We start from the raw sequence: 27,607 nt of genomic DNA on the forward strand, positions 1-27,607 counted from the left end.
CTTTGGGATGCTGATACTTTCTCTAATATATATGGAGTCCAATTGTGGAGTTTTTATGACATTATATGGTCACAATTAATCTTTGAAGCACTGGGGTTTTTTTTTTTTACCTTTATCGTTTGTCTTGAGGACCACAAGCAGAGAAATTAGAGTTGTAACAGTTAATTCCTTTTTTTTTTCTTTTTAAACTGTGGCAGGTTTCATCAAAGCAGTCATCCCCCAAGGGGTTCCTTGAGACATCGCACTGGTTATTGCAGGTCACCGAGTGGCACCATGGCAGACAATGAGTAGGCAGAACACTGCTTGTGTAGTGATACGCAAACAACTCAATTACTTGTTAGCAATGGTTCTCAAAGCAGTTATTTTTATTTCAGGAATATGCTGTGTGATTGAGCGGCCTCATAGGTATGGTTAGAAAACAGCTCACACACCACTCACTTGCAAAGAAAGTCCTTTATTTCCCTTACCAGTGAAAGCAGGTTGCAGTATACTTTTAAAATTAAAAAAAATTATACACATTGTATTCTATTCTATTTTATACACGAAAATAGAATACACAATTTAAAGAAATTTTGAAGATAAAAAGTCCTCCTTGGCGCTTGGATCCTGGATATTGGTGCAGTTGTTCTCCAATGTATATAAAGAAAAGACAATACAATATTGCTTCAATAAAGTGTATAAGAGGCACACTATGTCCTTCCATCACCTTGATGTGCACCCTTTATGTGGAAAATTCAACGATATAGTAAAGCAAGCATGTCAAACTCAAATGCTAACAAGGGCCAAATAAACAAGGTTTAAGTCTAAGTGGGCCGCAAAAAAAAAAAAATTAAATTTTCATAGAAACGTAGGTTTATCTCGAAAAGTACTGTGTGTGTGTGTGTGTGTGCGCGCGCATGCGCGCGCGCGCGCGTGCGTGTGTGTGTGTGTGTGTGTGTGTGTGTGTGTGTGTGTGTGTGTGTGTGTGTGTGTGTGTGTGTGTGTGTGTGTGTGTGTGTGTGTGTGTTTGTGTGTGTGTCTCACAAAACGGGAAAAAAAAAAAAAAAGCCAGATGTGAATGACTTCTGAACCCATTAACCAGTGTCAGTATGCCCCTCTTGATTTCCAAAGCAGCAATCCCGCCTGGAATCTTACCTGATCCGTAGTCCCTCAAGGTACTATACTGGAGGGGAGGTGTTTCCTACCTGTCTTCCGATGTCCCCCATGAGAAACTTGAGTCAGATCCGGAAGAAAGCAGAACAGGTTATTTCGGTGTAGGTATAGGGCAGTTAAGATAAAAACGAGAGACAGAGAGACAGAGAGAGGCAGAGAGAGAGGCAGAGAGAGAGGCAGAGAGAGAGAGAGAGAGAGAGAGAGGCGCAGAGAGAGAGAGAGAGAGAGAGAGAGAGAGAGAGGCGCAGAGAGAGAGAGAGGCGCAGAGAGAGAGAGAGGCAGAGAGAGAGAGAGGCGCAGAGAGAGAGAGAGGCAGAGAGAGAGAGAGGCAGAGAGAGAGAGAGGCAGAGAGAGAGAGGCAGAGAGAGAGAGAGGCAGAGAGAGAGAGAGAGAGAGGGAGAGAGAGAGGCAGAGAGAGAGAGAGAGAGAGAGAGAGAGAGAGAGAGAGAGAGAGAGAGAGAGGCAGAGAGGCAGAGAGGCAGAGAGGCAGAGAGACAGAGAGGCAGAGAGGCAGAGAGAGAGAGAGGCAGAGAGAGAGAGGCAGAGAGAGAGGCAGAGAGAGGCAGAGAGAGAGAGAGAGAGAGAGAGAGAGAGAGGCAGAGAGAGAGGCAGAGAGAGAGGCAGAGAGAGAGGCAGAGAGAGAGGCAGAGAGAGAGAGAGAGAGAGGCAGAGAGGCAGAGAGAGAGAGGCAGAGAGAGAGAGGCAGAGAGAGAGGCAGAGAGAGAGAGGCAGAGAGAGAGGCAGAGAGAGAGGGACAGAGGAACAGGGACAGTGGCACAGGGACAGAGGCACAGGGACAGAGGCACAGGGACAGAGGGACAGAGGCACAGGGACAGAGGCACAGGCACCGGGACACAGGCACAGGGACACAGGCACAGGCACAGGGACACAGGGACAGAGGCACAGGGGCACAGGGACAGAGGTACAGGCACAGGTACAGAGGCTCTCCCTGACACTCTCCCTCTCACTGACATACTCTCTCTCCCTGACACTCTCCCTCTCCCTGACACTCTCTCTCTCCCTCTCCCTGACACTCTCTCTCTCTCTCCCTCTCCCTGACACTCTCTCTCTCTCCCTCTCCCTGACACTCTCCCTGACACACTCTCTCCCTCTCCCTGACACTCTCCCTCTCTCTGACACTCTCCCTCTCACTGACATACTGTCTCTCCCTGACACTCTCCCTCTCCCTGACACTCTCTCTCTCCCTCTCCCTGACACTCTCTCTCTCTCTCCCTCTCCCTGACACTCTCTCTCCCTCTCCCTGACACTCTCCCTCTCCCTGACACTCTCTCTCCCTCTCCCTGACACTCTCCCTCTCCCTGACACTCTCTCCCCCTAACACACTCTCTCTCCCTCTCCCTGACACTCTCCCTCTCCCTGACACTCTCCCTCTCCCTGACACTCTCCCTCTCCCTGACACTCTCCCTCTCCCTCTCCCTGACACTCTCTCTCTCCCTCTCCCTGACACTCTCTCTCTCCCTCTCCGACACTCTCCCTCTCCCTGACACACTCTCTCTCCCTCTCCCTGACTCTCTCTCTCCCTGCACTCTCTCTCTCCCTCTCCCTGACACTCTCTATCTCTCTCCCTGACACTCTCTCTCTCTCTCTCTCCCTGTCCCTGACACTCTCCCTCTCCCTGACACACTCTCTCTCCCTGACACTCTCCCTCTCCCTGACACTCTCTCTCCCTCTGCCTGACACTCTCTCTATCTCCCTCTCCCTGACACTCTCTCTCTCCCTCTCCCTGACACCCTTTCTCCCTCTGCCTGACACTCTCTCTCTCTCTCCCTCTCCCTGACTCTCTCTCCCCCTCTTTCTCTCTGACACACACACACTCAGACACACATACACACACACACACACACACACACACACAGACACACTCAGACACACACACTCAGACACACACTCAGACACACACACACACACACACACACACAGAGACACACACACACACACACACTCAGACACACACACACACACTCAGACACACACACACACACACACTCAGACATACACACACTCATACACACACACACTCATATACACACACACACACCCCAGGTTTACCAGGCTTCAAGGAGAATGCAGTATCTCCGCCGGGGTTTTGACTCCGCCCCCGTGTCCTCCCACACACGGCACGAGTGCAGATTGACTGCACCCGGCCACCGTACGCCTCCAGCCCCTGCAGGCCAGATTTTACTTCCGCCCGTGCTACTCGCTTCCCCCACACCCGCGCTTGCTTCTCCCGCGGCCAAAACTTTTAACCGCCGCCCACGCGCTCGCCGACACACACGACCGCCGCGCTGGTTGTGAGCGGGCCGCAAAAATATCCATTGCGGGCCGCATGTTTGACATGCCTGTAGTAAAGTATATATAAAACCCTTGCTTCCATATGGAAGCATATTGGTGCTCTTTATTACACCTGATCCTGATAGGGAATACTCTATGAGTGTTACTCCACGTGTACCTTAGAAACCATATGGCAGTACCTACCACCCTTAATCCGGCTGAGCTATCTATGGCGCTCAAAAATGACATATACTTTAGTGTACAGAGTAGTTGACCCATACACAAATACATGCAAGTATAGAGAATGTATCTTATTAACTTAGCTTGTATGCTCTTTAACATGGGCTTGAGTGTAGGATGATTGTTATAGCCACATATATCACATGCAATAGAAATTAGAAATACCCATAGAACAATAACGTTTGAAAATCTTTACTTAAAAAAATCACATAAAAAGTAAGTAAAGATTAAATCTAATCGGTACCGTATTACGGAAACTTTATGTAATACTGTGATGAGGTCTTTTGAGCGCTAAGGTTGTGTTTACATCGCATCTTGACAATCTAATGTAAGTAGTATTGGTCTGCAAAATAACACAAAAGTCCTTAATCTCAGGAACCGAATACAACAGGGAGTTCAGGCTCTCCCCCCGACAAGCGCTCTGCAACCTCTTTCCTCACAGATTGAGTGAAAAATGAGAGACAGCAGGCAGTCTGCTGCCTGCCTTTTACACCTCCCCTTTCCAATCAGCTACAGACCTGCAAGCTAGGGTGTGGTTTTTCTGGTCTGCTAGAGTGAGAGTTTTTAACCTCTTGTATACTCCCTCACGTGTTGGTAAAGCAAAGGTTTATATCTGCTGATAAAGGGGTCTCACAGTGATAAGGTTGGTGTGGTCCTGCTTTAAGGGATGATTAGTGGAAACTTTATGCCCATAGGATAAGTGACAAGTAGCTTGGTACCCATCAGATGAGGGCTCTAGGACGAGGCATGTAGATTTGTACCTGAAGGATGAACTAATAATGAAATTATTGGTAGATAGCATTTGGACAATAATATCTTAACTCATATGTGCCTTGTAGTGCACTTTTGTTCAAAATTGCCCAGACATTTGCTACTTGAAAATAATCAAACACACTTGGTGATATCCAGCAGCTTACACAATTTCTAACAGTTCTAAGGTTGTGCCTGGAACATTTTTGGGAATGTTGACTATGCAATGATGTTAAATAATTAGGTGATTTGAATATATATATATTCCCTTTGAGAAAGTTACTGTCGTGACGAAACGCGTCAGGGCACGCTACCACGACACTACGTCATCACGCAGTGCGCGCTTTACGGCCGGAGAGCGCATGGAGCTGATCTGAGGCTGAAAGAATCTCTAAATTGCACTGACGCCGAGAGACATTGTTCCAAAGCACCCGACAACTGCTGGAGGTGAACCGGAGGGACTATCTACCATTTGATGTGTTCCAGGACGGTGTGGCCTTGTTGGTGGTGATTATATATCACAAATTGCCTTTTTATCTTGTACTTTTGTGAGTGTTCTTAATCCCCTTGTCCTCTTTTTTATTGATTAAATGTACTGTTTTACACTATGGGACGTGCGCTCTCTGTTGTTCTTCTCTCTCTCTCTCTCTCTCTCTCTCTCTCTCTCTCTTTCTCTCTTTCTCTCTTTCTCTCTTTCTCTCTTTCTCTCTTTCTCTCTTTCTCTCTCTCTATATATATATATATATATATATATATATATATATATATATAAAGATATATATATATATATACACACATACACACATACACACACACATACACACACACACACAAACACTCACCTGTATATTTTCCCCTCAAATTGCAATGTTTCCCTGCTACTGTACCAGATGGAAGCCAATTACATTGGTAGGTTATTTACACTCTTTTGTCTAGTGGGATTGTCCCTTTCAGCTGTTGATAGGTAGTACGGTACAGAAGCAATGTCTTTATTACTTTTCTTTTTTTGTATTTAAGTGATACACCTCAAAGGCCTGGAATGGTATTGGAACAAGCCATAATCTTATTCTGCTTCAGGGCCTACCAGTTGACACGACTACAGGTAACCCTAGAAAAACCTGTGCAATTGATAGCAAAACCTGCAGCAGAGCAAAGGGCTAAACAAGCTCTTCCAGTCTATCTCACATAAAAAAAAGTTAAAATTGGTCCTGCCCAATGATTTAGCAGTGATTTACAGATAAGATGACAGACTGGTTTGCAGGTCATTTATGGTCTCTTCTTTTTGACTGAGAACAACTTGTTCCTGTTTTTTAACCTTGCTCTCCACTGTTTCTGGAATTGTTTATCTCACAACGGCCCCTATGCTGTATGCGAAGCAGGTTACCAATTTCTTAAAGCAGCATTATACGCTAAAGCAGTAAAATTCCGGGCATTACTGAAATCCCTGCTCTCTGATTGGTCAGAATTCCGGGCATTATTCATTCAGTAATGCCCGAAATTTTTGACAACTTGCCAACTCACCTCAAAGCAGAGAAGCAGGGACTCGCGCTGAGAAAGAAACCGGCAAGTTTAAATCTTAATTGCAGCAGCCCTGCTCTCCTCACTGATCACACTGAACAAGCTCTCCTCCCTCTCTCCCCCTTTCTCTCACAGCTCCTAGTTCTTTCAGAAGCTGCTGTGTCCCAACTGGTAACTTTGTTGCTTGGAACAAAGTAATGTTTCTAACCACATCTATTGCCTGTGCTACTCTAAGGTAATTTGTATTTCTTTTTATTTAGTTGTAGTTAATATCACAGTCCCCCCACTTCTCTCCCACATCCCCTCTCCATCCACCTCTCCCCCTCCATTTCCCCCAATTCTCCCCCTCACCCCTTTTCTCCCCTCTCCCCCCTCACCTCTCTCTCCCCCCTCACCTCTCTCTCTCCCCCCTCACCTTTCTCTCCCCCCTCACCACTCTCTCCCCCTCACCTCTCTCTTCCCCCCTCACCTCTCTACCCCCTCACCTCTCTACCCCCTCACCTCTCTTCCCCCCCCCCCTCACCTCTCTTCCCCCCCCTCACCTCTCTTCCCCCACCACCACTTCTCTTTCCCCCCTCCTCCACCTCTCTTCCCACCCCTCACCTCACTCTTCCCCCCCCCTCACCTCTCTCTTAACCCTCACCTCTTTCCCTCCCCCCACCACTTCTCTTTCCCCCATCCTTCACCTCTCCCACCACCCTCCTTCACCTCTCTCCCCCTTACACCTCTCTCCCCCCCTAAACCTCTGTCTCCGGCCCCTCAGCCTTCTCTTCTTCTACTTTACTTCTTTTTCCTACACAGGTATATACACTGATAAAAATCAATGACTACAAAAATGTATCTTTCTTTATGAAAAATTTTGGCCAGTAATGCCCTGTTCTTCGGGGATTACACTGGCGACACACTTTATTCGAGCTCGGCTAGTCCCACGAATTCGGGTATACCCGGGTGTATTGAGGTTTGTGACTGTTTTCTGCCCGAGTGCATTGAGTTATTTTCTAGGCAGGGATTGAAGCATTTTATTCCCTCTGGCTGCAATACTGCACAGTATATATATATATACTGCATTACAATTCATGAATTTATGCCATCTGGTAGACACGCGAAGCATTGCAGCCTATTAAATCCTAATCATTATCATTTAACAGATCAGCCGCCCATCAGCCAGGCATGAACCCAGGCTGGGAAGGCAAATGCAACGGGGCTTGTCAGAGGTGAGGAGCGGCGCATTCCAGGTATCTGCCAGGTACATACCGGGTATTTGCTCGGATAAAGTGTGTCGGTGCAGTATTACTTAAATACAGGTTTCATTTTATTTTCATTACAGGATTGAAGCACGGGGTCTCCGGAGCCGAGCTGTGTTAATATCAGCTCCCAGGACCCGCTGCTTCCAGAGATTCTTATGTTGCCCTGGTCCCCTCTGGTTCCCTGGTCTCCTGTTTGCCCCTTACCTCCACTGCTATGGGGCGATGCGGGTGGTGATGTGCTGGCCGGCGGCTCCCTTTGCAGGGCGCCACCATCTTGGCCATGTTCGCGCATGCGCGGAGGCTTGCCTCAGACCATCCGACCTTCTCCATTCCTGACCACGGAAAACGGACCATGTACTACTCTCCCGGCTCCAGCCCTAGACCACGGCACTATGGACTCTGACTATCCTTCTGGCACCTACCCACGACCTTGGCAAGTATGACAACTAACCCACTCTCTCCAACCCAGACCCGGCGATCTTGACTATCCATTCTCCAGGCGTCCCCCCACTGCTGTGGGTGTGCAGTTCTATACTTTCCCACCTCAGTACCGGGGTACCGCCTTGTTCGTGGTGAGCACAAGCGTTACACACAGAATGTCATGGGTTCCAAAACGTTTCTGTGCCAGAGGGCTGGTGCCAATGGACTTACAGAATCATGACCATATGGTGATGGATGTGAGTGGGGGTGTTGGATGCAGGGGTAGGTGTCCCAGGGAGGGCGGTTGGAACCCCAGTGGAATGGAGGTAGGAGTTAACCCCTTGCTTGCCTTTACAGTTACTAGCCTCTTCGGTAGGCTCAGGAGTAGATAGTGGAGAGTTAGGAAAGTATTAACCCCTTAGTAGGATTTAGTGGGTCAGCTGGTCTTGGTTTCCCATAACTAGTTGGCCATTAGGCTACTAAGGGTTTAATATCAAGTAAAATGTTTCAGTGTTACATTTTGATCACCTATTCCATTTTGGTTTAACTTAACTTGCCTATATGCAGGCCCGTCAACAGCTTTTACGGGGTCCAAGGTTTGTTTAGGAGGGGCTAAAGAATTGTTGAGAGTGGGTGGGGGATTGTTGAGCAGGGAGCAGATTGGGTACTGGCCCTCAGTACCTGTGAGCATTAGTCCCGTGGCAGAAGAGGGCCCAGTCGGGTGACCAGTTTAGGCTAGACGCCCCCCATGGAACCCCAAGTCATGTGTGCCAGCTCTGACACACCTCCACCCCTCCCCCACCCCCCGTCGGCTTCCCTGCCTATATGTTTACAATGGCCATTATATACATAGGCATGATAGACCTAACAACACTCTGCAGTAGGTGATAAATATTTGTTTTACTTTTTGGTAGTAGTTCTACATCGCAAGGTACCGGAAATTGATGACTGCAAAATGAGTAAAATTGCGTTATGTACTCATTTTGGTGCCCAATTCCGATATTTTTAACATGTGCCGTGAAAAATATGCATTATTTTAAGCAGGAACAGATTGGTGATTTTTCAATATTGCAGTTTGATGACTCTAGGCCAGTGGTGCTCAAACTCATTCCTCAAGAGCCTCCAACAGGCCAGGTTTGAAGGGTATCTACTTGAGATCAACACTCTGAAATCGAAAAAAAACCTCCATATATTATTATCTGGTGACACCTCTACTCACTGGCTTGACAAACTACCCAACTCAGGTTAATGCTGATCGTGAACAGGGAATTGTTTTAAAAAAAGGACAATTTCAGCCACTGGGGAGGGTTCTAGCCCTCTTCATTAGCCCCCTCCTCCCCCTCCACCCCCCTTCATTCCCATGTTGTTTTTCAGTGGATGTCTATTTCTAGGGTCAAACTTCAATGGGGGGACACAATATTTGAACCATTGATATATGCAACATATATACTGAAATGCCAATGCGGTGGCACTGTGATGGTCTCCCACTGTTTTTCCCCCATTTTTGTTTCTGTAACTTTGATAAACTGCAAAATAAACAGTTGATAAAAATAAAAAGGATTCCTAAAGGCAGCAGACGACAATAGGGAACAAAGGGCCTCATGCAGTAAGCGCCGAAAAAGTGCTCTCGCCAAGTGTTCCTTATCGGCATGATTTTGCCGATTTCGCCTCGCCGTATGCAATAAGTGCCGAATCCCTTCTGAATCAAGCCGAAAACATTTGTTTCCACTATGGCGATGATTTTCCAATCAGACACAGGTGTATCAGCGTGCATGGCGAGGTCGTGTTAGGTTCGCCAATGAAACTTCTTTCTGAATCTGCCGAAGCAAGCATGTGTGTGTATATATATAGATATAGTCACTTACATACACTGTGTGTGTGTATATATATCTATATATATATCTATATATCTATATATCAAGAGAGAGAGAGAGAGAGAAAGAGAGAGAAAGAGAGATGTGTGTGTATGGTTATTGTAGCTAGGTGTATGTAGAAATCTGTTCATCATAGCACTGTTGATGATTTCACACACATTGTTATTGTAATTAAAAGAGTAAACTTGTTTTTCACATTTTTATTGCCTAAGCAGAAAGTAAAGTTTCGATTCCTTTAAAAAGAGGGTATCTTAGACAAAGAATCTCATCCAATTATTGTAACAAATTTCTTGTGGGAGAAAAACTAGGCGTATAAATGTTCGGTAGTATTATAACCTTGGAAAAAACCGCAAAGATAGCATGTAACTATTCACACATTCATCAGACATCCTTATGCGTTCAACTTAGACACTGTACACTGGAAGAGAGAAGAAATGGCAGTAGCTTCAACATTGCACAGCAATCCACGTAAATCATACAAATTTATGATTTATGAAGCCATCGAGTCAACGCCAGAGAAAAAGGCGACCGTGGGTGAAATCTATGCCTTGATCAAAAACAAATATCCATACTACAAAGAAACAGCCAATCAAAGAAATGTTAAAACTTCTGTACGTTTCATTTTATCCGCAAATGAATGTTTTGAGCGTGTCCCTCATCGTCAAGGTCAACAATAAGGTCAACGCCAGAGAAAAAGGCGACCGTGGGTGAAATCTATGCCTTGATCAAAAACAAATATCCATACTAAAAAAAAACAGCCAATCAAAGAAATGTTAAAACTTCTGTACGTTTCATTTTATCCGCAAATGAATGTTTTGAGCGTGTCCCTCATCGTCAAGGTCAACAATACGGCTGCTGGCATGTTGCTTCATCATTTAAACTTACCATGGAACATGGAACATATCTTCTGTTAAATAGCATATTTTTGCCTAATACCAGTTACATTGAAGCCGCACAGACTGTTGCGTCTGCTGATATACCTGCACCGTCCATTCATCAAGATGAGATGCAAGATGGACATAACTACTATGATATGTCTCCAAACTTATATGGCAAATACGAATGTGGAGGTGAAAACAACCAACAACTGTACGTACCTCCGGACGTCTTGTTTCAAGAACGCGCTGCAGATCCATATGACGGCCTCACGGAGATGGGTCTGAATCAGGATTCAACGGTTGCCTCAACCATGGATGATACTGTTGTGCCTTCCTGGAGCGATTTGTTGCAGGCATATCAGTTTTGACTTCTACAATAATGGTAAAAACAAATTTCGTTATGCCTTTACTCAAATTATGTCAAAAATATTATAACATAATCTGCATAATATACACAATTTGTTAGCCAAATGAGTGGATACAGCATAACATTGCAGACAGACTTACATGGAGCATTCACAAATAGATTATTTCCTATAACAATAGACTACATGACGAACCATGAGTACACATTGGTGACGGAGTCCTAAATCATTCATTATTATCGATTTTAAACGATCTTTTCTAAATGTTATACTAACTGTAACACACACACATACCTCATTGTTTAGCATTCAACATATACAAACAATGTGTCGCCCACATGTGACGTGGGAACGTGGTCATGTCCCAAGGCGTCCTTAAAAAGGTTACTGATGCAAGCCTCCCCCAACCGACGTGCATGCGTGAAACAGTATTGGCTGTGCCCGTAGCTTATTGTTACGGTCAGTGCAGTGTGTCATGCACGCGTGTCGGTGGGGCGGTGCGTGCACAGCGTTGGAGGCCAATGTTCATTCAGTGGGAGGGGTGTTTGCATGCATTTCATGGTGCCTTAACATGACGTCACACGTCTTTTTTTCGCTCATTGGCTGATCGTCCGCTTTGGCCGTGGGCACACGTCAGTTTAGAAAGTTTAGATATGTACGTGTGTAGAAGTGAATTTTGTTTCACTTCCATATCATAACTTTCAGCCATGATATGCGTACTGCTAGCAGTACTATGGAGGGACATGTATTGAACGCACAGCGTACACATAGTCCACACATTCGTGACGTGCGCGCGCAACAGACGTTGTGCGCGCACATTATTATGTATGCAGGCACCGGAACAAACATATCAGTAGTAATGCGAACACCGGCATTTGAAACATGACATTGTTCTGTATCTTTAGTTTGATCCTTGCAGTTTAAACATATACGTTACTTCTGTGTGAAGATCCACAATCATATAGACGTGATAAGCGTTGTCCTGATGAAACATAGATAAATGTGCAATCTTTGAACATATAATGTGTTTGCTGTATTTCACAGATGTCGAGGATGAATACATGGGACCAATGTATGATTTCAGATGGCCATTCGTTATATTAGATGATTGTGATGCCTAGCGAACAACAATTATAATAAATATGTAACAATGCTTGCAATGATTGGTGCGCAGATTACGAATCACTACATAATCTTATCCTACTGTGCAAATATTTACTATGCACTTAATTATCATAATGATGTTGCTAAGCACTAAAGTTAGAACTTATATTGATAATTTTTTCATTTCTACTAACATTATATGTATTGTCATGTGATATATGCAACCAACATTATCACTCAGAAAACACATTAATCTACTATATATTATAATCTCACGTGTGATTTGTCAAAGAATCTAAAAAACTACATAACAACTTGTAGACATTGTATCTGAACGTACACAATAACAATAGGGAGGTTATATAAACTTTTTTGTCGTGTTGTAGTGCTAACCTAACATGCATGAGCTAATGAATGTTATGTATAGATCATTAAACCATGAACATTTGTGTGTACATTTCATTCACACGATTAACTATAGTTTAGTGTTATTATTACATGTTAAACACATACATAGCTAAGTGACGCCGATCAGAAAAAATACATTATTAGATTATTAGGTAGGTTAATATTATTTCAGGTAGAAATACATGCATCACACAAAAAAAGAAACACACACACACACTATGTTGATGAAATGTGTGCGTATCTAAATGTATACTTCATTTATGTTCATATGTTGACAGTTGTTATAAAGGATCATGATCATTATTAATAAGTAGCGTTAATGAAATACAATTTTTCTTAGGAACATTCTCATTGTGTTGAATAATTCAGCCAAAAATGTGAATCCAAAGGACAATAGTTTGGAATGGTGTTAACATTTTGCCAAATGTAACATTTACGTCAAATCAACACACATTTTTCACTTATACATACACATGTGACAATGTATTAATGAACATGAAGATGAAGTGAGAGAATAAATAATGACATACATTGCAATGTTAATGATGTTTACCACATTTGGGTCATTTCATACAAACATGCATTGAGTGTTAACATCGCTCATGTGCATGAATGGATGTTGTTACGTTTTAATAATGACATGTTATGTAATGTAGGTAATGATTTTTCAACACACTTTACAATAACCAAAAAGTTTAGATAAACGCACGGACACAATACACAAAGGACATATTTCAATTGTGACAACTTGTTCATTACGTTCTCTTTAAACATCATCTAACTATACCTGTATCGAGGTTTGCACATCTTATTACAGATGTGAATTCAAATAAATACCATGAGCAGTCCTTGGAGTGATATACCTTGAAAAAGAAAACATCAATGAATATAAATCATTGTAATGACATGTTAATTAAGGTAAGCAACACACAGAAGTGACACTTTTCTATGTGATATTAAACCAAATATAGAAAACGTCAAATGTGATCTCAAATACACAATAGGCTACACATCATTGTGACACACATGTCACACTCCAAATGAACATTTGTATGTAACCATATTGCACTAGCTATTGGCTATCAACATAGTAGGTTTCTTGTTTATGCATAACCAAAAATAGAATGTACAGAAAATATAGATTTTGTACACATTATTCCCTCACGTACACACAAAACCTTTTAGTGGTAAGAAGTAGAAAACAACCTGTTATGAATGATATACCGGTGCCACATGCAATTGTCCACACAGCAGAGAACAGAAAGGTGGGAGAACCATATTCATCTGTTTCCTAAGTGAATGGTATTTGGACACATGTATTTATCAGTAAAATGAATTAATACATCTATGTAGTACTATGAACATATAGGTAGTTGCTTACATGAAAAATATGTGTTAATCACATTACGACGTTTCTCCACACCACAGGCTGTTTGCTCAATGTACAGGATGCTCCTCCTCCAAGCCCTGACGTATGTCGCTTTCCAAATTATAGCGGAGTGCCAGATTGTGCAAAATGCAGCAAGCAATTACAATATCTGACACTTTAGCAGGCTTATATTGAAGTGTCCCACCAGTTCGATCTAAACACCTGAATCTTGTTTTAAGCAGGCCAAATGTCCACTCGATGACCGATCTTGTAGATATGTGGGCTACATTATAACGTTCCTCTGCTTCAGATTGAGGGTTAGCCAACGGTGTCAAAAGCCAAGGCCTAATTCCGTATCCTGAGTCACCTATAATGAAGCATGCACAAACATTCAATAACATTATAGAATGTGTAAACATTAACTACGACATTTGCAACATACACATTACTGGTTTCATAATACTTCATAATATGTACTCACCCACCAGCCAACCAGGTCCAAAATAGCCTTCTTCAAAAGCATGTAAAACGTATGAGTTTCTCAGGATAGAGGAATTGTGGCTGGAACCAGGGAATCTGGCTACCACATGCATAATCTTCATCGTGGCATCGCATACCACCTGTACATTCAGGGAATGGTAGTGCTTACGATTGCGGTAGGCATGCTCACTCTGACAAGGCGGGATCAAGGCAACATGGGTGCAATCTATTGCACACATCACACATGGTATCCCGGCTATGGTATAAAAGCCATTCCTTACTTCCAGCCACTCTGTGTGCTCTGTAGGAAAATGAATATAATTCCCAGCGCGTCTATTCAGTGCACATTGAAACTGGGTAAAGGCCCGCGAGAATGTAGATTGCGAGACCCCGCCCACTATGCCCACAGTTGTCTGGAATTACGCGGAAGCAAGATAATGTAATGAGCACAGCATTTTAACAAGGCCAGGGACTGCACGACCTCTGCCTGTTTTAAAATCTAAATCTACCCGTATCTCTTCATAAAGTGATAGGATTGCTGCTGAACTCAAACGATACCGACTTATGATCTCCTCCTCACTCATCCCATCTAACATGGTTCTCTCCCTGTACAAACATGGACGAGGCACAACTTCTCTCCTCTCTCTTCTCCTCTCATCTCCTTGCCCTCTCCCTCTGCCTCTCCACTCCGTGTCCCTGTCCCTTCCTTGCCCTGTGACATCCTGTCCCTCAGCTATCCTCTCCTCCAATAGAATCCTCCTCCGTCTCATGAACAATCGTATCATCTTCAGGTCTGTAGCTGTCAATGCGCAGGTATTTGCCCTCCTTTAAATACCTATGTGATGATGTCACGTGACTTGATGAAGTGCAAAGTGTTAAATAAACATATCCAAGTTGTGAACTCCAAAAGGGTATACAGTACGAATTATACGGATTATGTGTGTTCATCAGGCATACATGATATTTGACGATGATGTAATGTTAAGCTTTGTACAACAATTTATTCGCAAGTAGTTATGGAATGTGTAATGCATGTACCACTTATAAACGCAACACTCAGTCATCTCATTTGGATACAACCATGACATTGACGTTGAAAAACTACGTTGCAACATGTATAATTTAGCATGTTATTGTCACATGTTAACATGAACTAATTATAATGTGCATAAGCATAATTTATTGCCATCAGGATACTTGCTATTGATTATGTTTCAATCGTCTAAAAATGAGGTACTATTATAGATCTGAGTATAAATTTGCATGAACTGATTATAATGCATCGTGTACAATGTAAACATGCAATGTTATTGAGTGTCCAATTGCGGACGTCATAAAGAGAGGGAGGTCACAAACAACATGTAAGCATAAAAAATAACAGCTACATTTTCGTTTGATCATGCGTTACACATTAAAAGCATTCTATAATGTGTATACCAACATTACTATACGCTGGATCTGTTAGATGTGTCAAATCTGTTACATCATATAATAAATTGAAGCACACTTAAGTAACATGTTTCATATGATGTGACCTCTTCCTCTAAGAGTTTACTATAGGAGTTTCCCTTGCATCATAACATTAAGACTAATGTGACACGCAAAACATCAAAACATAGACAAGTACAATGTTCTGCCAATAATAAACGTAAGCGGTGACACGATGAAGTGAATAACATCGACACTGTAATGCCAATCACATTTTTATTTGGAGCAGTAGCACGTAAACACTCCTATAAAGTTATAAGTCCCCGCTCCATTGACTCCATTGATGTAGAGATGAGCTATTTTTTCTAAGTGCCATCCCGGCAACCTTGCCGATCCTTCTCCCCTCCAACTTGCCAACTTTAGTTGGCGGAACAAATTACCGTAGAAATCTCAATTTTAGAGTGTCTATTAGCACCGATAAGCTGATTGGGGCTACTAGAATACAGGCGATTTCAAAAAGTGTCGAAAAGTGCCGATAAGTGGCTCATCGCCACCCGCCTGCCAAAAATTTTTTATTTGGAAGAAAAAATGCCGATTTTGGCACTTATCGACGCTTACTGAATCGCAAATGCAATTTTGGCGGGAAAATGGCGATAAAAGCCTTATCGGTGCTTAATACATGAGGCCCAAAGAGTTTATAGATTTTTACAGGGGGTACAAGAAATTAGACCTGGATACAATACCCGCAGATGCTGTAAAAAGAGAACAGGTCTTCAAACAACTAGTGCATCGTCAGAAAGTGAGACTGAATTCAGTGATGAAGGGCACCCACCACAGTCGGGACCACCTAGCAGTAATCTCCGTTTTTTAGGAGTGACTGCACGTAGCGCAAATTTAAAACCCCCTTTAAAACCAGCAATGAGAAAAGAAAAAGGTCCCAGCTTGAAAGCACGCAATCCCTTATACGTGTTTTTAATAGAGACTACAATTGTATAGTGTGGACAATTTTGTGGTATGATCAATTTAAAAAGTCACTTGTATCAGAAAAATATATTAAAATAAAGGCAATGATGAACTCAAAATGACAACAAATAAACTTAAAATAAGTAGCATAGATCAGATTACAGTCCGTAATAGGAGACAAGCTGTATTCCTAGACCTAACAGGTCTATTTCAGTTCTGTCAATTGGTTAACCTAGTATTGGTATTGAAAATACTGTAGGATGTGATTGACAGTGTACAGTTATCTTGCCTATATTAGATTCTCTGTAGCAGTTCCATTAGCAAATTGTTTGATACCATATATCCATATGCCCACTACTACAGTAGTCCAAGATACATGACAATCATAGTTGAAGCAAAGGGAGTCCAATATAATAATATTTGTGGATAGACCTGATGTATAGTAGGTATTGTTCTAATTAAAATAGAATACTAGGGGTTACATTTCCCTCTTTATATATGGCTCTTTTGTGCAGCTTACAGTGGGAGGTAGTTAGATACTTTGTTGTCATAAATCCACTGTTACACTAATTCCCCTGAATAACAACTACTGTATAAGGATCACAAACATTGAGAATTCCCCTAGATATAACAATTACAAATATATTACTATAGGGCTTATGCATATTCTTAGCCCACTCCCTTTATTATTCTAGGTAACCAGATATAGTCAGATCAACTATTACAATGAGACTCGGGCTGAATGATTGAGAAACTAACCCTCCTGGTTGTCCAATAATTTCTGCTCGTAAATCAGCGAGTCAACCGATAGCACAATTCTTCTACATTTAGTTACACCCGCTATACAGACCTTACCTTGTTATCTCAAGGACACCACTACTCTTTTGACAATGCTTCAAGGAATCCCTAATGAAACCCTCTTAGTGACCCTCCATGTCAACAATTTACATACTGTGGTTGCTCACAAGGAGGAAATAGAAGCTGTGAAAAACTCTTGCTAGCAATCAGACATACAAAGGTCCCCCGATTCAATTTCTTTCAGAATAACTTCATATAGTTTTAACGCATGAACGTGGCAAAAGAGTAGAGCACTGCCAAAAGAGAAAATCCAAAAATGGCCTGGTGCAAAAAAATGATTATTTATTAGGCATATAAGCCAAAAAGGACAAACACACTGACATTTAAAAACTCTGACGCGTTTCCCGCCGTGGAGGCGCTTTATCAAAGAGTACTAAGGCTCTCTTCACGTCGGATTATATAATGGTCAGAGGTGAGTATACGCCCACAATTAGGTAAATGCTTAATGGTATATGCAATCAGCTGTATGCTCAGCCAAGCAAAGATCTTCAATTTGAAAAGCACCCTAAACCTCTGAACATAATACAAATCCGGGGGAGCTCAACAATATACAACAGTTAACATTTAAGCAAGATATCAAAACAGAAGACTAATACCTATACAAGAACAAACCAATTTCCAAATCAAAAATCAAACACATCTATATAATAATTATTAGACAATATACCTAATGAAAAACAAAAAATATATATATATATATATATATATATATATAAAAATATATAGTATAAGAGATAATCTATACCTTAATGATTAAATATATTTTTTTAATCTTAAAGAATAACCTAACATAAGTATAATATAGTGTATAAATAAAGAAAAAAAGGGAGTGTTGGTGTATATATAATAAATGTGCAAATATCTAAAAATAATAACAAATGAAACCTATATGTATAAAATATATGATATATATATGTGAAATATTATAAAAGATAAACATTAGTCTTACAGATAAATAAACGAACTATGTGAAATAAAAACAAAAAGATTAAAAAACCCTGTTGTAAAATATAATATGTTATATAATAGTCACCAATGTGTATAATGAAATGTTATAATATATCATAAATTAATAATGATTCTTAATAATATTAAATCTAAAGATTATTAATTCATAAAGTTGAAAATAAAATAAAAAATATATATATAAAAATATATGTAGTGATTGTGAGATTAATCAACTAAAGATATATTAAATAGAGGATAAATGTCATAATTTGGTGACATATTTTAAGCATTAATCAGAAACAAAAAATGGTAAAGGAGGATATATAGCTATATACAGCCGTATGGGCAAGATATACAAATATAATTAAATAGGAACATAATCATAGAACAAATCTTCAAAAATATGATAAAGGTTATATCTTAACTTAATACATACATAGTAAAAAATGAAGATGAAGAGAGAAAAAACTATTATATATGTATATTATTATAAAAAATGCTTCAATTCCCAGTCAATGTTGATACCGGAGGGTTGCATTGTATCTAAACTATACATCCAATACATTTCTTTTCTATTCAACATGCCCAACCTATCTCCTCCCCGAGTTGGGACATGTATATGGTCTATACCTGAGAACGTGAAGTTTTTAATAGTCCCCTTAGGGCAGGTGGAAGATGCACCTTGAGAAAGAGCGGAAGCTCGAAACGCGTTGGTGGGGGCCCTAGGGCTCGTTTTTGTGTACCATGCTCTGATCCATTAAACCTTTTTATTGGGAACACACTCTCTAGCAATTTTTTCCTGTAGTGCTCCATCTCTCCCTGTCGAACCTGTTGAAATCTCTGGAGAACCGGCAGCACACACCTGTGAAGAAAAAGACCCACTGAAGACCCATCTACAAAACAGTGAGTGATTTGCTCCTTTATACACCACAGGAATCCTATTCAATGTATGAGACTGGACACAAGCAAGTGTGAGTATTCACGAATCAAGAGGTATTACTCTTCCGGTTTATTGATGTTATGGATGTGGTGTCACACTTTATAGATGGTCCATTATAGTGTGGGATACTTCAAGGATATGGAATTATGTTTATTATGCTTTAAAAACCCAGCAACTGGTCAGGTCTGTGTTAGAGCACCATACAGCTTTGTTTGCTCTTATATATACACCAACACTCCCTTTTTTTCTTTATTTATACACCATATTATACTTATGTTAGGTTATTCTTTAAGATTAAAAAATTATATTTAATCATTAAGGTATAGATTATCTCTTATATTATATATTTTTTTATATATATATATATTTTTTTCATTAGGTATATTGTCTAATAATTATTATATAGATGTGTTTGATTTTTGATTTGGAAATTGGTTTGTTCTTGTATAGGTATTAGTCTTCTGTTTTGATATCTTGCTTAAATGTTAACTGTTGTATATTGTTGAGCTCCCCCGGATTTGTATTATGTTCAGAGGTTTAGGGTGCTTTTCAAATTGAAGATCTTTGCTTGGCTGAGTACAGGCATACCCCGGTTTAAGGACACTCACTTTAAGTACACTCGCGAGTAAGGACATATCACCCAATAGGCAAACGGCAGCTCACGCATGCGCCTGTCAGCACGTCCTGAACAGCAATACCGGCTCCCTACCTGTACCGAAGCTGTGCACAAGCGGGGAGACTATAGAGCCTGTTACAAATGCGTTATTTACATCAGTTATGCACGTATATGACGATTGCAGTACAGAACATGCATCGATAAGTGGAAAAAAGGTAATGCTTCAGTTTAAGTACATTTTCGCTTTACATACATGCTCCGGACCCATTGCGTACGTTAATGTGGGGTATGCCTGTATACAGCTGATTGCATATACCATTAAGCATTTACCTAATTGTGGGCGTATACTCACCTCTGACCATTATATAATCTGACGTGAAGAGAGCCTTAGTACTCTTTGATAAAGCGCCTCCACGGCGGGAAACGCGTCAGAGTTTTTAAATGTCAGTGTGTTTGTCCTTTTTGGCTTATATGCCTAATAAATAATCATTTTTTTGCACCAGGCCCTTTTTGGATTTTCTCTTTTGGCAGTGCTCTACTCTTTTGCCACGTTCCTGATTTTTTACCCTAGTATAGTAGCACGCCAAGGTACCTTTATTGCGGATCAGCTGTTAACATCGAGAGGATTTCCTCCTCAAGCTGCGGAGTGGATTGGGTTCAGCCAGTGTGTAGCCGATAACCCTGCCCCTCACCTGCACCGGGAAGTAACACAACTGACGGACACATCACGGAGGAGTGGATCGTCCTGTTCCTTCTACCAGCAGCCACCACCTACCCCCCGACAGCAACGGACCGGTACATCGCAGGACATCCATCGGGCACCCGGTAAGGCGGCGGGAGACTCTGCTCGCAGGTCTCTACTACCATCTGTGTATCATCGGCGTGGTCAGAAATTTTCTACGGCTCTACACAGGTGAGGTGGGGGTGATTCAGGCCCACACACACCATCGGCATACCCACGGGACACTCGGATAAAACGCTTCATTATTATTATTATTTATTATTATTTTTATACCGATTTCCTAAGTACATATATTTTTTGGAAAATTTCATTGACAACCTTGCACATTTAGAGCACCACCTGGGGGTTACCCCCATTTTTCCCAATTGGTTTTAACGCATAACTACTGTACTAACAAGTTTGAGTTATTTTTTTACATGCAACTTATTAGAACAGCCCTGGGGTCGAACGTAGCCCCTCCATTCACCAATTTGTACATGGGTATGTACGAAAACAAATACATTCTACAAAATCATCAATACAGTCCCCATATATATATTTTTTTTTAAAGAAACATATTGTAGACAACCTGTGCCTACTTTGAAAAGGCGACACTAAAGAATTTTGTACAATCCCGAATAGTCTAGACCAGGGAAGCGCAAACTTTTCCAGCTGCCCCCCCGTCTTCCCTGCCTCGGTGATGGCGCTCCTACTCCCTGCCTTAAAAATGCGTCAAATGATGGTTGGGGTCACGTAATGTGACGTCATTTGACGCATGTGACATCACGTGGCTCTGCGGCGTCATGCGATGCGTCACAGAGCGCCTGAATCCCGGTATGTATAGCGTTGCAGGGGCCTCACGCGATCCCCCGTCATTAAATTAAATGCCGTGGGGAAGAGCGCGGGGCCACTGCAACAGCCTGCGCCCCCCCAGCAAAATCTCCCGCCCCCCTGGGGGGAGCGCCCCCCAGTTTGCGCACCACTGGTCTAGACACATTGATCACATTCAATTCTGACCCCAACTCTATCCATTTTGTTTTCATTAAAAAGACGAACAATACACTAACCACGCGTATAAATACCAAACCAACTGGCCATAATACACTGTTGACTGCTTCTAGCTTTCATCCTCCATCTCTAAAGAACGGTTTGCCATACTCACAATTTTTTGTCGTGAGATTGGTCAGTGACTACAAAGAAAGAAAAGAGGAACTTAATACAATTGCTTTTAGATTCCTAGAAAAGGGATATACCAATGATTACATCAAGGCGCAACAAGAACTGGAAGGATTTATTAATAGGACTGGCTCCCATTGACAAGTATAAATAACATATTCTGTGTGATCTTCCAATACCATCAAATAAAGGATGCTCTGGCTGCTATGGCTGTATTACATGTCGTTCGGCACTAATTAAGGGCAACAGTTTGACTCACCCACACTCTGCAAAACGGTACCATATTCAACACTTTTTAACCTGCACTTCAAGATCCGTTATCTACTTGATAAAATACATCTGCAGCCTCTAGTACTGTATATTGGTAAAAACAAATCACAAGAAAGAATAACAGAGCACAAATCCACTATAAGAAAAGCATTAGAACACAAGGAAATATTTTGGAATTGTGCCACCAACTTTCCACATTACAGTATAACTGCATGATCTTTGACCAAGTTCAATGCCCCGCTAGAGGTGGTGATACTAGAAGACTTCTATTACAAAGAGACACTTAATGGATTTGGCACCCTGTCCCTGAGAGGCCTAAATGCGAGTTAAACTATTCTGCAGTGTGCTACCCTGACAGAACTTACTATTTGTGAGTGCATAGGATCATAGGATTATTCATGTTCACCTGCTTTAAATTCAGATATCTCCCCTGCAACAGGGGAGTTATCCCTGTTCAGGAAATATGCCTCTAATCCAGCAGTGTGGTGGTTAACTGCTGGTAGTCAATTAACAAACACCACCTGTCTGATTAGGTTGCTTAGAAAAGCCTGCCCTTGAAACAGAAAGAGAGATTGTCCCTTACTCTCACAATTTGTGAGACTGACATGGGGACAGGCGTCTTGAGTCTACCAGAAGAGGCTGCTTGCAAGACACAGGGGAAACTTCTAAACCTGAATGCTGACAAAACCCTGAGGAAAAGGTAGCAACCAGGAACAGAAAAGATTTTCCCTCCAAATCACCAGGATCAGATAAGACTTTCATTTATAAGACTTTTTATATCTGCTCATTTCATGATATATGTTTGGGGCTGGGAGACATGCTTATCTAAAGGGAGTTGTGGACTGCATAGTATTTCACTAGAAATACTCCCAAGTGAATATAAGCTTTGTTTACCCCTTGTTTGGATGGTTTCCTGATGTTAAGGAAACAGACGCAATAAAAGCCTTATTTAATTTCACCATAACCAGTCTCCATTGCATACCTCTGTGAGCGTCCGCCTACATCCCCATAGTACACATAATTGTGTCCATTACCGCTCTCATACATGGCTCACATTTTGATCACATCATTTTTTGTACATTGCAGCATTGTGGACTAGCTGAGTTTCTACAGACTTAAATCAAGTACGCCAAAATGTCCAGATGTAGTTAAGGAAGTACAGATTTGCCTCGTCTTAACGAAGGTATCATATTCCACCTGAAAGTGTAAAGGCCCGAGTCATGAGTTTTGATGTATGTATGTGTGACCTTTTCACCTTTGTTCCCGTCCTGGATCAAATGACATAACTTTGTGGATTATGCTGTTTGATTACAAATTGCTTTCCGTGAACATAAACTTTTTCTCATGGATACTGCAGAACTAACTTGTTGCTATGTTGCTGCGATATTCCCTTAATATTTATGATATGAAGATACTATTTGTGACACTACCACAGATTTGGCCCGACATTGAATGACATTAACTTTGTGCCTTTGCATTCTGCACTACTTAATTCATTGTCATGACTATCTTTCTCTTATTAGGGGGAATATGTTCTGTTGGAACACTGCAAGCAGCTACACGTATCTGCAAATATGGTTTCCTTTCATTACATTATAAACACTGTTACTTTAATGGTCATTATCAATGTCGCATATAGGGTGATACATTATTCTTCACTGTTGGATACCTTTTTCTCATATTGTGTCTTAATACATAACTTATCATGCAACAGTCCCTTTATCCCTAGGTACGGCCTGGATTATATACTAGTTAACAAGATAGGACCTTTTTATTGGTCACCTGGTCGGGAGGGGGGTTGGCATTAGGCACATTTGACTGACCTTTAAAGGAGTTGCTGACCTGCAGCCAATTACTGCTAAGTGATTCCATAGTCTTGCGCTTCCCTTATGTACATGGTTTAGAAGAACGAGGTGGAGGGTAGGGATGAGAGTATGCTGTCTGCATGCAGCTGCAGAAGTGGCTCAGCCCAGGCTAATAATACAGATCATCTCCTGTGTCATCAGGCTCACATGATTGTCTGGACTTCCATGGACCACAGCAGGGGGCATTCAGAGACTTTGAGGCCACACACCTACTGTATATAGCATCCGACTCAAAAGAACTGTGGGCCATATTCACCAAGTGGTGCTATTCCATTAAACACGTTTCAGCGCCAGAAGGCACCTTGGAAATTGTTTTCCAGTATCAGAAGATGCCTTATGGAATAACACTGTTTGTTAAATATGGGCTGTGTTCCCCTGTCAACCAGGAGAAGCTCAGCATCAGCTGCCTGGGAGTGACGCCCATTATACAACAGAGGGCAAAAGATAACTTTTGAGGCCAGAAGACACCATGCAAGATGTCTTATGAAATAGCACTGCTTAATAAATATAGACCTCTAGCTAATGAAGGAATTAGAAGGGACAACCGCCTTGCCTGCACTGGGTCATCTGGATGTGCCTGTCCTGAGTAATGGAGCCTTTGAAATAATTTCTTTCTACAAATAAAATGTGTGTGTGATGAAACACTGGCTGATATTTTGGCTTAATGTCAAGTTTTTAACGATAAGTGCTCTAGGCACAGCAGTAAAATATTATACATAGAACCCCTGCTCCAAATCTAAGTGTCAAACATGAACTAAAAAATGCACAACAAAATAAGCAATTGAAGAGGAAAGAACACAGGTGAGAAGGGGAGTATATATATGGTGTAAATATTTGCTTGTATATCAATTTGCACCCGCAACATATGTATGTATGTTTCTAATTTTGCTTCTTACAATTGGCGCAAGAATTATTTAATCAAATTAATGTCATATTTAATATTTGCTGTTATAATAGAAACAGACCAATATTTGATTATACAGTATCTAGTTGTCAACTTAGTGAGATTGATATGGTTTGATTGGCCCAAAGGGCTATGATAACGGTACGGTTAAAATAAAATAGGTGCCCCCCCTCCCCCCCACTCCACCTCGCCCCTTCCCGGCAAGCTTCTGTAGGGGCCAGAAGTTGGGGGTCGCAGGTGAAGCCCCGGAGGGCTGCCTGTTGCCCAAAAATGGGTTAATGCATCAGCCTCGTCTTCTCCGCGTAGATCCATCTAACGTTGCACCTTGAGGGCAGGGACGGTGCAATGAAGTTTTTCCATTGCAATGAAAGCTACATTTTTCTCGTAATATGCGCCTTCATTGACAAACGTGGGATATATGGTTTTCTCTCCATCATAGCAAAGCTCCTCTCCATGGAGGGTCTGGAAAATGGGACGCCCAGGTTGCAAAGGATGGTAATCTTTGTCCTAATAAGAAATACAAACGAGATTCATATTTAGGAGAAATGTGAATAAGAAAATGTATCTAAACAAGGATTTTTAAAGCAGCAATACTGCTTCCCTACTTTTTTTCTTTATATATATATCATGTGACAATGTATAATTCAACATTCTTACCTAAACTGGCAATCGTTTGGTGCTCCTGTTATAAATCTGTCAAAATCCTGATTGTGTGCCTAAGATTATGGCTGTTTCAGTCAGTGTAACTCAGCAGCTACAATGTATCCTTATATTACTACGGTAACATTATCTATTGTACAGTTTACAGCTCACACTGCTGGGAAAATTTGTAACAAATTTTTTTTTTTTAAAAACATGTTGCAGATATCTTGCACTGCTGGGGAGGTGGATTAAAACCTGCTATAGAAATCAAAGAATGTATTAAAAATGGCATTAAGAGTTGATTAAAAACAAAAAACACAAAACAGTCACAATTATCTAATAATACAGAACTGATTTATTTTAAAAAAAAACAATGTTTTACTGCTTTAAAGATGCAATTGTATGCAGTCAGGCAGAAAAACACCTTTTGTATTTGTTTTTTAAAACAAATTACAAATTGAAATTTCTTAGAGGACACTGAATGGAAGTGTTTGTCAACTAAGTGTTTTGTACCTATATCCCACCAGAGTGCCATCAGAGAGGAGGAGGGAGATAGGAAGAGGGAGAAGAGAGAGAGGGAGAGAGGAAGAGAGGAGGAGGGAGAAGAGAGAGAGGGAGAGAGGAAGAAGGAGAAGAGAGAGAGGGAGAGAGGAGGAGGGAGATGGGAGAGAGGAGGAGGGGGACGAGAGAGAGAGGGAGAGAGGAGGAGGGGGACAAGAGAGAGGGAGAGAGGAGGAGGGGGACGAGAGAGAGGGAGAGAGGAGGACTCTGGCTGTACATGCACTTGCTGAGTACACTGTGATATCACACAAGGGAGTCGTCAGAGGAAATCAACCCAAGACTCCCCAGTCTCAGATGATAATGGCCCAGGTGCACTAAGCTATTTAATGTGATGTTAAACCAAGTGAATGTTACATTAGTAGTTACGCTTTAACCACTAAAGTTAATGATGTCACATTAACCCAATAAACTCCTGTAAAAATCATAGCGTCACTTATAACAGCCATTAGTGAAAATAATATCGTAAGCATGCCTTATTTGCTAAGCTCCATTAAACGAACATTGGGAAATAATGTTATGTCATTTCAGTCATACCTACGTTAGATGTGACATGACAAAGTAAATACCTACAATCGGGCACAAAAGTTCATAAAATGAAACTTACGGCTTTCTGGCCACTAAAAGCTACAAAAGGGGCTTATATTTAAATACCATTAGCCTAACTACTTCACTTAAAGGAACTAGTAAGGCATTGCCAGACAATAGCTTACTAACATCTATGACAAACAAGGGGTTAACCCCCACCTCCTTCTTGGGGGGCTAAGCTCCCACACCAGGACACCTGCCCCATCACCCCCCCCCCTTCCTACTCCAGGCCAGGGGAATAGCTATAGCCCGGGCAAAGCCAAGGGGCCCGCGCTCTTGGGGAGACGGCTCCCCCCCCCTGTCAGCAGAACATTGCGGGGCCTGAGATGCATTAGAGATGAAGCAAAGAGGGAAATCCCTTCCTCTGTAGGTGGGTGGGGCCTGGGTCAGGAGGCGGGGCCCTGAGATGCAGCGGGAAGGACAAAGGGGAAATCCCTTCCCCTGCAGAGCCTCCGTAGGTGGGCGGGGCCTATGTCAGGGGGCGGGGCCTCAAGTAGTGCAGCGTGGAGCTGGAGCTGCAGTCTGAGAGACAGGCTGGGAAAGCTGAGAGGAAGGGGAAGGGTTAAATCATAGGGATCAAAGCAGACATGAAAGCTTTGTTGTGCAGTTAATGGGGATCTTGCAGGAGAACTCTCTGTCTCCTTATATGTCTGTGTCTGTCATTACTATCCCCTTTGCACCAGCTGTATTTACACTATATTACATATTATCTTATTGTATTCATTATTGTGGTGAGCGGTATCTCACAAGTTATATATATATGAAAGGGAAGAAGACAGAAAAGAGACAGAGAGAAAATGAAGTACAACAGAGAAATACATAAGAGGGAAAAGAAAGCCATGATGGGGAGAAAAGAGAGAAACATGAGGGGAAGAAAGGACCGCCAGTCTTCTACTATATGCCTAAAATCCATAAGACTCTAGACAATCCTCCTAGTTGACCAATAGTCTCAAGGGTGGAGTCAATGACATCAAATATGTCCCAATATGTTCACCATTATCTTCAACCTTATGTCATCAAATTAAAATCCTAT

At 41.8% G+C, this 27,607-nt stretch overlaps 1 protein-coding gene across 5 annotated transcripts in view; it reads right to left on the bottom strand.

Moving 5' to 3' along the window:
• Nucleotides 1–21,843: 21,843 nt before the first annotated feature.
• The window catches only part of LOC142489312 (N-acyl-aromatic-L-amino acid amidohydrolase (carboxylate-forming)-like), an 83,644-nt gene continuing 77,880 nt past the window's right edge, over nucleotides 21,844–27,607 (bottom strand). For all 5 annotated transcript variants that reach the window (XM_075589843.1, XM_075589841.1, XM_075589839.1 and 2 more), the window contains one exon: nucleotides 21,844–25,293. In XM_075589843.1, coding sequence (XP_075445958.1) covers nucleotides 25,099–25,293 — 195 coding nt within the window. In that variant the 3' untranslated portion in view covers nucleotides 21,844–25,098. The remainder of the gene's footprint in view (nucleotides 25,294–27,607) is intronic.

The sequence above is a fragment of the Ascaphus truei genome, chromosome 3, assembly GCF_040206685.1.
Source record: "Ascaphus truei isolate aAscTru1 chromosome 3, aAscTru1.hap1, whole genome shotgun sequence".
In the NCBI taxonomy this organism is placed as follows: domain Eukaryota; kingdom Metazoa; phylum Chordata; class Amphibia; order Anura; family Ascaphidae; genus Ascaphus; species Ascaphus truei.